The sequence below is a fragment of the Prionailurus viverrinus genome, chromosome B3, assembly GCF_022837055.1.
Source record: "Prionailurus viverrinus isolate Anna chromosome B3, UM_Priviv_1.0, whole genome shotgun sequence".
NCBI lineage: Eukaryota > Metazoa > Chordata > Mammalia > Carnivora > Felidae > Prionailurus > Prionailurus viverrinus.
Genome location: NC_062566.1, coordinates 78,968,708 through 78,980,961, shown reverse-complemented (window position 1 = coordinate 78,980,961; position 12,254 = coordinate 78,968,708). Strand labels below are relative to the sequence as shown.

Sequence of the window (12,254 nt, the reverse complement as noted above, 5' to 3'; positions counted from 1 at the left end):
TAGGAAGGCTTCATTTGGTATGAGGTGGTGCAAGAGGTATGACCAGATAAGTCTGAAGTAAAATTTAGTACATGATGTAAGGTTGAAGAGAATCTGGGGAGTAATATACACCGGGAGTGGAGGTTGGAAGATGGCATTGTTTCTAGATGCGGCTGAAATACCATTGTTAGTTAATTATGTGTGAGGCTAGGAAATAATCCATCTCCTTTGTGGCCTTCAGCTACACGGTGGGGTCCTGCGGATATTTCCAGAAGGGAAATCATTCATAGCGGATGTGGAGCCCATTTTTGACAGACTCTTGTTCTTCTGGTCAGACCGCAGGAACCCACATGAAGTCCAGCCTTCCTATGCGACCAGGTAACAGCCAAGGCCATGATTCCTCCTTAGAAGCTTTTTGTACAACTCGGTTCCCACAGAATTCCCTAAACTTGTGTCCTGTGCATTTGAGGGACCAAGCACACCCCAAAGCTGACAGCATACCTCTTTGGAGGCAATAACAGTTAAAGGGGAAACTAGATTCCTTAGGTTCTTTACAAAACCTAATGCCAATTTGAACTGTTAACAAATTGTTTTCCATTAGGTGAGCGTTGTGGATTCCAGATTTCCCACAGTGCTTTTCTCTTCTTTCTTTGCCACTTCTACCTTAAACAAATTTAACATTGAACTGTCCCTGGAGAATGCTGGCTATCTCATATCAGAAATTCTCATGGTTAACTCGGGGTGAATTTACACGTTGCCAATCGCAAACAGAGAAGGAACCTTGAAGAAGAAAGAGGAATTTGTTCCTACTTCTTTTCCTTTTTACCCTTTCCTTTGCTGAAAATTGGTGTGGGCCCACTATACCCATCCTGTCCCAATAATTGGATTTTTAAAAGCCCCATCTTTAGATCAAGCATTGAGATTTTCAGAGTAACTGAATAACTGAACTTGTATCATTTAGGGGGCGCCTGGGTGGCTCAGTCGGTTAAGCGGCTGACTTAGGCTCAGGTCTCACGGTTTGCAGGTTCGCACCCCACCTTGGGCTCTCTGCTGTCAGCACAGAGCCTGCTTCAGATCCTCTGTTCTCCTCTGTCTCTGCCCCTCCCTGGCTTGTGCTCTCTTTTCTCTTTCAAAACAAACGTGGAAAAAAAAATTCAAAAATAAATAAATAAGTAAATAAACTTGTATTGTTTAGTATTAATCTAGAAACTCTTGACATAATCCTAACTTCGGATTCTGCCTCTTATTACCTTTGTCTCGTGGCCAGAGCTGTTAACCAGGTGCAGCTGGAGTGCTGTGGGGGTGCAGTTTGCACGGGGAGTCGCAGTTGGGGGCAGGGGGAGAGAACTTGGGTAGGGTAATGACTGAACCCTAACAAGCCTAATTAAATTAGAATCACATGTGTAAAGTATTTAAGATTTATAGCTGTGCCCCTCCAGAAATCACCGATCTGAGCCTCACACAGAGTTGCATATTAAATGTCAAATTGGAATGTGCCCTAGGTGAGCAGGTAACTAATTCTACCACCAGAGCCTGCTTGTGGCTTGTTTAATGGGGTATGATAATTGGACCCTGTCATTTCTGCCAGAATTCCCTCGTCATTCCCCAATCCCTAGATGACCAAAGTCACAGGAGAAACATTAGACGTTGATGGGAAGCACCTGAAAAAATTTCGAATGCTATTCTAGAAATTCCAGTAGCTAATAGTAATTATAAAGTGAAACTTTTTGAAAACTCGTGAATGAAATGACTCCTGTTACAGTCTAACCCATAGATGGGATAAAGCAAATTAATGGGAACACAGTAGAAAGCTTGAGGGCATCATTATTCCCTTGTATCTTTGCCTTAGTATCCAAAACTAGAGAAAGCCAGCCAAGAGCTTTAAGTGTTCTGTCATTTAAATAAATTGCTCTTCAAAGGTTTACTCAACTGTCACCTCCTCTTTGCGCTGTCTCCAACATCTTGGGTCTCCCAGTCTTTAGCAGAATGACACCCTTCTAGTCCTTTTCTGTGTAGATCATCTTGACCCGATACATTATTTGTAAAGTGGCCTGCCTCCCCTGTGAAAGCCTGCGCTCCTTGAGAAAGGGACAGATATATTCTCATGATCATTTGAATTCCCATTGCTCAGGATAATGCCTGGTGCATACTTGGAATTCCTCACGTGCTTTATTACATTTAAATAGAATTGAAACCAGAGAAGTTTATTTTAAATTAAAATTGGGATGGACTTCTAATAATAGGGACAACTTTAAACGCTGGCTTTATAAAGGACTCTGATGTGAGATTCATAGCATTTTAATTTTTTGGTAGTGTTTTTAAGCTTCTTATTATATCTGCTTATCTTTCACAGATACGCTATGACTGTATGGTACTTTGATGCTGAAGAAAGGGCAGAAGCCAAAAAGAAATTCAGGAATTTAACCAGTACGTGTGCGAAAATTTTCTGTGACTTTTCATCAAGTCAGTCTTTGACTTTTATTTACGATTTTTTGTATATATTCTAATGTACAGTTGACCCTTGAACAACGGGGCGGGGGTGGGGGTGGGGGTGGGGGCGGGTGTTAGGGGTGCCGACCTCCCTGCAGTTGAAAATCTGCATATAACTTTTGACTCTCCAGAACTTAGCTACTAATTGCCTACTGTTGACAGGAAGCATTAAACATGAAGTCAACACATATTTTGTATGCTTTATGTATTTATGTGCTGTATTCTTACAACAAAGGAAAAGCTAGGGGAAAGAAAATGCCAATAAGAAAAATCCAAGGGGGGGCGCCCGGTGGGTGGCTCAGTCGGTTGAGCCTCTGACTTCAGTTCAGGTCATGAGCTCGCCCTTCGTGAGTTTGAGCCCCGTGTCGGGCTCTGTGCTGACAGCTCCGAGCCTAGAGGCTGCTTCTGATTCTGTGTCTCCCTCTCTCTCTGCCCCTCCCCTGCTTGTGCTCTGTCTCTCTCTCTCTCTCAAAACTAAATTAAAAAATTAAATTAAAAAAAAAAAGAAAAATCCTAGGGAAGAGAAAATGCATTTACAGTACGGTGCTGTATTTGTTGAAACAAATCTGTGTATGGGTTCAACAAACCTTGAACCTGGGGCGCCTGGGTGGCGCAGTCGGTTAAGCGTCCGACTTCAGCCAGGTCACGATCTCGCGGTCCGGGAGTTCGAGCCCCGCGTCGGGCTCTGAGCTGACGGCTCAGAGCCTGGAGCCTGTTTCCGATTCTGTGTCTCCCTCTCTCTCTGCCCCTCCCCCATTCATGCTCTGTCTCTCTCTGTCCCAAAAATAAATAAACGTTGAAAAAAAAAAAATTTAAAATAAAAAAAAAAAAAAACAAAAACAAACCTTGAACCCATATTGTTCAAGGGTCAGCTGTACTCTGTTCTGTCTCAGCCTTGGCTTAGCTTCAGAGGTAATGACATCTTGATGGGCTTAATCCTGAACCCCTGGCCTGGGCTCTGCTGGAAAAAATCAGAAAAAATGCAAAGGGCATTCATCTCCCATGAATGTCCACTGATTGTGTGACAGGTTATAATACATGGGAAATAGTTAACTTTTTTCGTTAATGTTCACCCATCAAACATAACATTCAATTTGGCCCCTGATTTTGGCACATTTCATAGGGGATCCTGTGGAGGCCAGTTAGAATGGTTGATTTATTCTATTGGTGTGAGACTGTGACTCTGTCTACAGACACTGGGCTCATGTAATACAAACCGAATGTGACTTAGCACCATTCCTGTCCTGCCTCCAGTTGTAGGCCAGCATTTCGCAAAATCTGTTGTACATTCTGCTAGTCTGGCCAAGTTGGTTTTCGAAAGGTAAATTTCTGGCCCCTTAAATGTATTACATACTATATTCCTCTCTTGAAGAGTCACAGTGGTCATTGGCATATTAATCAAGACAAGCCAATATAAGATTAAAATAAAGATATATGTAACATTGCCTAACCCATGACCCATTTGGACTGTAGTTCTATCAAAAACCAAAGAAAACACATTTTGCTAAGTGCTGTCATGGGGCACTGTGTTCAACTTTGTATTATAAGATGGGAAGTTTTCACTGGAAGCTATTTTGATGACACTTGGGACATTAAACTCATCAGATTTGGCTCCTTCCCCTCTTTATTTTCTTTCCTGTCCCCAACGCAGGGAAAACTGAATCTGCCCTCACTGAAGACTGACTGTGCTCTGAATCCACTGGCCTCATTCATTTTAGTAATGGTTCCCGAATTCTCTTTAAGAGTTGAGATCCAAAGAAGGCCTCTTCGGTGACTCAGTGACAAGAAATCCACCTCCTGCTTGCATCATTCACAACCCTGTCTGACGTATGGTACTTTGTGTTTTCTTGCCGAGATGGCATCCACCTTCAGACACTCTCCTTGCAAGATGAACTCATTTGCTAACGCCAGAAATGCCTGCAGACGACCTAGCTGGCCAGCGGTTTAACTGATAGATTTGGTAATACTAGCTATCAAAACAAGATCATGGAAGCATGGGCAAGGGAGTGAATCTTACTTGCACTTTATGTACACTTCCTGATTTGAAAGGAGGAGGTTTGCCAAGAAAAAGCAACGGTGACAGATGCCACAGAGAGGCATCATCAAAGCCTTAACAGCAGGAAGGAGAAATTTGTGTCATCGGAACAATTTCCAGATGTTCTTAATCCAGGGCTTTTGGGGTTTCTGGAGAATTATCACAATCTAATGACATTATTAACTCTAGAAAGGGCTGCTGTCATAGTCATCAATTTGTAAGTATCCTGTGGGTGGACATTCTTTTTTTCCTGGTCCTGCAACCTGGACTTTTCTGCCTCTGCCCCATTTTTCTGACATTAGGACTTTCTGATCAAAGATGATACACCATTTATTTTTTATTTTCACTTCTTACTTGGAGGACCTAATTCCCCAGAGGCAAAAACCAGGCATCAATTGTTCGGGTTACTTTGTTGAAGTGGATTTTGAATTTAAATCAAAGGGGAAAAGAACCTACCTGGAAGGTAGTTCGGAGACCACAACCTCTAAAAACGGTATCAAAAGACGTGCGTCTGCCGATACACAATATTCCTCAAGTATGCATCGTGAACAATTTGAGAATGGCAGTGGTGTTAGAAATGTAGGCCTTCCCATGTTTCAGTTTTCCTTTTTAATGAGCTCACCCTTCTTTAACAGAATGAGAAAATAACAAAAAACGGGGCATTGTATTTTAAAATTGAAATGGAAATAAAACAAAAAAATCCTGAAAAGCTATTTGAGTTTGTCCACATTTTCTGTTCCTAGTAGCCTTTCTTCAACAGAATTGACTCTTCAGATCCACTGTGGTTGGCAGTATGTCCAGAATCATGGAATTTGCTAGAAATGTGGAAGATTCCACTACAGTAGAGCCACAGATTCCACCGTCTCAAGAACCCTGTATTGTGCACCTATGTTACGAAAGTTACTCTTCCTGGTTTTCAATTCCATTTTCATATTTTAAAATCCCTTTCGTTTCTTGCTTGCAAATCTCTTGAACATTAAAGAGCCAGAAATATCTTCTTTTGTCATTTACAGATATATACACTTTCCAAGAAAGAAGCTTATTTTTTTTTTTTCCGTTTCTGGTTTTGGAAAATTTCCAGATAAGGCTTGTCTTCATTCTCACAACTGCTCTATTTTTTTTTCATAGTACTTATCATCTTCTAACTTACTATGTAATTTACTTATTTATTATGTTTACTGTCTTATATCTTTTCTCTAGAGTATAAGCACAATGAAGACAGGGATTTTTGTATGTTTTTAATCAATGGAATGTATTCCCAGAACCTAAAATAGTGCCTGGCACATTAAGGGCTCAGTAAATACTTGTTGAATAAACTTGGTCTCCTACTTTAGTGTCTTAATGGTTTGATTCATTTCCTCCACTTTTGGCAGAAAGGGCTCGCTAGAGTTTTTTTGTGCATATCTTTCTCTCGTTGACCTACAAATCGAGGCTAAGAGTTTTAGAAAGCTTTGGTCATAGTGTCATTCTATATTTGTTTACCTGTTGGAATAGGTCGTTGAACACTCTGAATCTGAAAATTGAACAAAGAAGAATTCTGCCCTTTAATAGCCTGGGACTATGGGAGTAACATAAGAATAACTTCAGGGGCGCCTGGGTGGCTCAGTCGGTTAAGCGTCCGAGTTCGACTCAGGTCACGATCTCGCGGTCCGTGAGTTCGAGCCCCGCGTTGGGCTCTGGGCTGATGGCTCAGAGCCTGGAGCCTGTTTCAGATTCTGTGTCTCCCTCTCTCTCTGCCCCTCCCCCATTCATGCTCTGTCTCTCTCTGTCTCAAAAATAAATAAACGTTAAAAAAAAAATTAAACAAAAAGAATAACTTCAGATAGGACAGGATGCATCCTTCAACACTTTTGGTGAAATACATCAGTAGGAGAAAAGAAAGAACGTCATCTACTAGGAATTTTATATTCTATAAAATTGTAACTTTTTTCCATGGTTGCTAATGTCATGAGGATGCTAGTGACAAGATTCTGAAGGAATATCCTGTCATTCCAATAGTATGTCTTGTATCTTTCATTTTAGTCAATATTTTGATTTGCCAGAAGATCTGACCCCTTAGGCCTTGCTTATTTCCTTCAGACAAAGGTCCTATAAACTAATAAACTATAAATGAAATCAATTTTTAATGCACTGATTTTTTTCATGGTTGAATTTGAGCCCTGGAAGATTTAACCTGGAAAATAAAACTTTAAGAGGGTCTGCTTTTTGCTCCTGTCTTTGACAGCCCACTTAGGGGAAGACTTAACCCTGCTGAAGAAACATTATTTGGCAAATAATTTGATCAATTTCCTTTATATTCCTGGCAATGAAATGTTAAGAGCCTACCTCAGTGTTACGTCACCTATATAGTACAGAGCCCTTGGCAGGAGATTAAATTTTGAACCAAAGATCCGACTTCGTGGAAATAAAAAGTCTTACCTAAGTGCATTAAATAGATCTTTAGTAGAGTAGTTAATACCAATTAAATGCTAGGCTGTCCGAATCATGAATTATCCACTCAGACATGATTTTGTTTTTCTTCTTTAAATAACTCCGGTTTTTTAGAGGTTGGGTCATCCTACTTTCTTTCTGTCATTCAGTCCTGAAATTTCCTGTGTTTTAGAAAGCCATGATGGGAAATGCCATGCTGGGTCAGCAGTTTGTATGAAATAGGAGTTTGGACATGTCAGGTGCTTTTCTATTTGATTAACTATGAGGACTGGCCCAAAGGATGTTCTTGGTCAAGTTATTTTAAATAAAAATCATCCCAGATCGACTTAGCTTCAGTCTTAAATCCTTTGAATGACATGAAGAGAATACTACTGGTTAACAAAGTGGTTAGAGACTTGCCAAAACAGAGTAAATAGTTCTTCTCAAAATGAAGCTGGGTATTGTGGAGCTCTGTTGGATCGTATGTGCTGCCTTATATTAAAGAACCCATCAACTTTCAGACCCACTCCACTCCTCTCCGAATGTGATTTTTTACTTTATTGCTGATCCTTCATGTTGATAGGTTAGGTCCTTTGAGAGGCTGCATTTACCATGGCCTCTCTCCTTTACATTTATTTACAAGGCCACGGTCAGCGGTTAACGAGTCTTGACACAGAACAATCGGTAAAATGACTTCATACTCAAGAATACCTATATGCCAGGCCTGTGCTGCACACTCTCACGTGTTTCTTCTTTGCAGCCAATGGGATACAGCTCTTCTCTACACGTGAGAAAATGTCCTCAGGACAGTTAGGTGGCTTGTCCAAGGTCACAGGGTAATGGAGTAGCACAACGTGGTTGGGTTTGACTTGGGACTTCCAGCTCCTCAGTATTTGTTGTCTTTGGTGTCTCCTTCCCGCAGAGGAGATGGTAAAACAAGAGAGGAATGAGTGGAGTAGGGAGAAGGGGAGCTTTCAATGCTAGCTGCTTGCATATTTACGTAAGTATTTGGTTATCCACAGGGGTCTAGTGCCCAGCCTCCCAAAGGAATGTCAGTTACTCAGTGTAAACCACGTGAACAGAAATCGCCAACTTCATAGTTGAATTCTCCCTTGACTTTGTAATGGGTTCTTTCCTGCCTGCCTCTCAGGATCGTGGAGGAACTTTGGGTATATGTCCAATGTTGGCCCCTCGGGCTCACGCTGGGCGTGGGCAGGATGGGCGTGCCATCACCCACATAGCAGAGTTATGCAGGGTGGGCCACTGGGAGGGAAAACAGAATGGAGTTCCTGGGTTGCCATGTGGAGGCTTCCCAGCGGGCCACAGTGCATCATCGTGACATTTGGGCAGCGTGTAAACTGTTACCCTCCTGTCCCTGTTTTGATGCACTCTGGGGGAGGAAAGCCGAGTTTTCTTTTTCACACACCTAGCTTCCCACTCTGGGGTTGAGGTAGAGCTGAGATGTCAGTGTAATTCTGTTCCTGACAATTCTCCATCTGAGAAATAGAAACTAAGGGAAGAGACTGAGCAAGGCTCTGTCATCTTAGGAATGCTTTCATCACCTCTGAGTGACATGGAGTGGAAATTTATAAACATTTTTAATTCTCAAAGGCCCTTGGACAGTCTCTGCCGAATCTTTTTAAGGTGGCCTCTAAAAGGATGTCATTTTAATTTCCTTAACCCAGCTCTTTTGCTTACTTAAATGCTGTGCGCGCTGAAAAAGCACCAGATTTCTTTCTTGAATCCTGTTTGTTTGACCTTTGATAAACTTAGCCCTTAGAAAAGTCAGCTTTTTTGGAAGTGGTTGCTGCTCGTGCTCCTGAGTGCTGAGATTTTTTTCAGAAAATGTATGAAGATGATTTTGTGGGTCTTTTTTTAAAACTAGAGCAACATCTCAGAACGGCTGTTGTGTTTTATTGCCACAGTTTTGCCTTGCAGATTTAAGAGCAGTTGCGGAATGAAATTCATCATTTTAGGAGCAGATCAACACTGGGTCATTAAACATTAATTTAACAAGTAGACATTGTTTTGTGCCTGTTCTTTGAGGGAGAACAGCATATCCCTCATGACAGATGCCTGGCGGATGTACAGGAGGAAGGTGACTTGGGATTGAGAAGCAGAAGAAGCATTTTATCATTCGTGAACTTCCAGGGAAATGGAAGTTGAAAGAGAACAGGGTCTGGGTGTGGTAGGCCTGTTGGGAAGGCAGCTTTGGGGATAGCCCAAATTCCTGCCAGATCTCAGATGAGCTGTAGGTGGGTGGGGGTAGGGAGGCGGGCAGCTGTTCCCAGCGGTGCGAGGGCTTAAGTACTTGCCCACAGTCTGGATTTTGAAAAATTCACTGGGGACAAGGTTACCTGCCGTAAAAAATGCCGGGAAGTAGGAATTCCCCAAGAACCTCTTCCACAGACCTTTATTTTTTTCTGAAAGTATAATAAATGCACCTGGGAGGCGACAAAGAATAACCCATTTGAAAAAGGTACAGAGGGGAAAAAAAAATAGATCCCTGCAGGAGAAACAGTGCATTGGCTGGTTTCTCATGCGGCCCTTGAGGGCTATCGCCTCGCCTGTCCTAGAAAGGCCCTCCCCCAGCAGGGTTGGCTCCTTTGCTTGGTCATTTCCTCCTATTTTTATGCTTATTCATCCTGTGGCCTGCGTTCTCCTTGACGTGCCTATTTCCCACCTTCCCCCCCCCCCCGCCCCCCCCAGCCCTCCTGCCAAGAGAGATAACATTCTGCGGACTTAATTCTCATCTGATAAGTTTTATTTTTAACCAACCCCTACATCCTTTCTTCTTCGCTTCTTATTTTCAGGAGCCCCCACGCTTCTTGGCCTTCCCTGGTGTTCTCAGAAGGTGTGAGCCGAACGTCTGGTTACAATATACGGCACCGGGGGTTTTCCATCCTGGAGCAGCCGCTCAGGGTGCTGGGGACCTGGCTCAGCCTGCAAGGGGAGGGAAACTGTCTCCTCTGCACATGTTCCTGTTTTTAACTGGGCCATCCACTCTTACCTTCTGCTTCCTCTCTGGGCTGTCTGTACGTTTCCCTTTGTCAGTACATTTATGTTATCTTGATGAAGGAAACATGCTTTAAACAAACAAACAAAAAAAGACAGCTGTGACTTGCCGTGATTAGCGTGGACCGTCTTCCGTCCGCAGTGGCCTTGCAGCCACTTATGGGTCCCACAGTGTAACGGAGCCATGACTTGACACGATGGTCCTTGGATTGAGATGAATGAAAGCAGGCAGGGTCCACCCGGTTGAAAGGAAAGGTTTTCGTCCTGGTTTATTGGTCACGCGGCCTCTGATGGAGGCTTTCCCAAGCAAGTATGCTAGGAGTAAACCGATCTCAGCTATGGAAGCATAGACACAGACTTTATTTTTCTTTTTAGCTTTTGGCCCACCACTCCCCACCCCTCCCCAAATAGGACTAAATATGGTTATGGCTGAAAGTCTTCCACATAACAACACGAGGGTGAAGAGGAAGTTTTTAACCTGGAGAGGGGAATGGACTTTGCAGTTACTGTGGCTGCATTCCCCAGAGAGGGTTGTGCATGGGAATGCCGCTCAAGACTTGAACTTCATGGCCTCCAACTGTATTTTGTTCTCAATGGACCAGTTGTCTCTCAAGTGTCGCGTAGCTCTGTCATGCATCGTGTATAGAGTCACTGCATTTCCTGTAACGCCATGGAAGCACTGGAAATGAAAGCCAGAATAAAAAAGATCTGTGATACGACTTTATAATTTCACAGGATGGAAGACGATTACCAAAGGATTTAAGAATACTGCTAATAAAATGTAAGCACTTTATCATGGCGTGCCAAGCGGGGTCCCGGGAGGAAATAGATGACCCACACAAGTTAGGATAATTGGAGAAGAGTTGAATGGAGGCACTTTTTACCAAGGTGGAGAGGGTGTTAGGGAAACCAGAAGAGTTTCCCTTGCTATAACAGCAAGTGGGATCACCCCAGGCATGAAGGGGTGTGGGGAGGCGGGGAAAGAAAGTGGTGACCAGAACCAGAGGCAGGGTAGAGAGGCTCCCTGACAGGGGCTGGGATCTTCACTGGAGGAACCCAGCTGGCTCGTGAGACTCTGCAAGAAGGGAGCCAGGGGAATAAGCCCTGCAATGCTGCTTTTTCCTCTTCACACCTGCTGGAGCACACCCTTGGCTAAGCACATCTGGAAGTCAGCAGTCAACAAAGCCTACTGACGGAGGCACGGGTCAGGCTCCTGCGGCCCAGGCAGGGAGGGACATAGGGGTGGAGAGTGTGGAGGGACAAAAAGAAGTAAACACAAATGGCCTCCAGAGTTCTGCACGATCCAGCCCCTGCCTACCCCTCTCTCTTACGGCCTGTGTCTTACTACTCTTTGTTTTCTGTGTTTCTGCAACACTAACGTTCTCCTGTTCTTCAAATAAATCAGGTCTGTTCCCGCCTCAGGGCCTTTGCACTTGTGTCCTCTGCTTAGAACATTCTGGCCCTACAGCTTTGCCTGGATACTGATGATCTCAGCTGCTTAAAGAGGATTTCTCACCCTTCTGTCTCACCCTCAAGTCATAGTCTATCTCACTAGCCATTTCTATTTTTACATTTAAGAGAATAATGGAACAGGTTTTTTTTTTTTTTAATGTCAATATTTGCATTGTGACACTGTTTGTTTAAACTCAAAATGAAAAATTTAGATATTAGCTTAAAAATATGCACGGGGTACCCATGTTTTACAAATTCCATCTGAGTCTGTGTAAAAGTGGGCAGGACTGGTAGTGCCCACGGGCTCAACGGGAGTTGTGTGAAGGAGTGAGTGGTCCTCTGCCTGTATACAGAGGCAGCATGCCTGTGCTTTTTACCATGGCCGCCAATGCTGTGTGTCTTTCTCCACAGGGACCTATAAAATCTCCCCCAAGAGCTTCAGAGAGATTTTCTCCCAGCTCTGATGGCCACACCCTGACTCATTCTAACTCGTGTGGATACAGACCAACCAAGGATTGGTTCCACCTAAGGATTTGGAACGTGTGCCAGACCAGGGTGACTTTCCCTTTCAGAAGGGCCCACCCCACCCCTTTCAGGCACCATGGGAATCGCAGGGATGCCGGAGGCACCAAGTCTGGGTGGGAAACATGTGACGATAACTTATGGTAAGCTCTTGCAGCGTCATCTCAGCGAGGGAGGGGTGTGAAGGCATTTCTGATGGCTTTCTTCCAACTGCCACGACCATCCTGACTGAAGCTAGAGGCCGGGACACATGCGCTGGTATCTGACAGGGCAGACCATTCCGATGAGTGGGGCCTCTGCCGTACAACTGTTGGGTGTTTTCAGGATCACCCCTACTTTTGGGGACAGATAC

The 12,254-nt window shown here is 43.6% G+C and overlaps 1 protein-coding gene across 1 annotated transcript in view; it reads left to right on the top strand.

Moving 5' to 3' along the window:
- EGLN3 (egl-9 family hypoxia inducible factor 3) overlaps positions 1-5,837 on the top strand; it is a 30,176-nt gene extending 24,339 nt beyond the window's left edge. Inside the window, exons 3-5 of the mRNA XM_047864187.1 lie at positions 221-357; positions 2,333-2,406; positions 4,121-5,837. Of these exons, the coding sequence (XP_047720143.1) occupies positions 221-357; positions 2,333-2,406; positions 4,121-4,152 (243 nt within the window). The 3' untranslated portion in view covers positions 4,153-5,837. The remainder of the gene's footprint in view (positions 1-220; positions 358-2,332; positions 2,407-4,120) is intronic.
- The last annotated feature ends 6,417 nt before the right edge of the window (positions 5,838-12,254 follow it).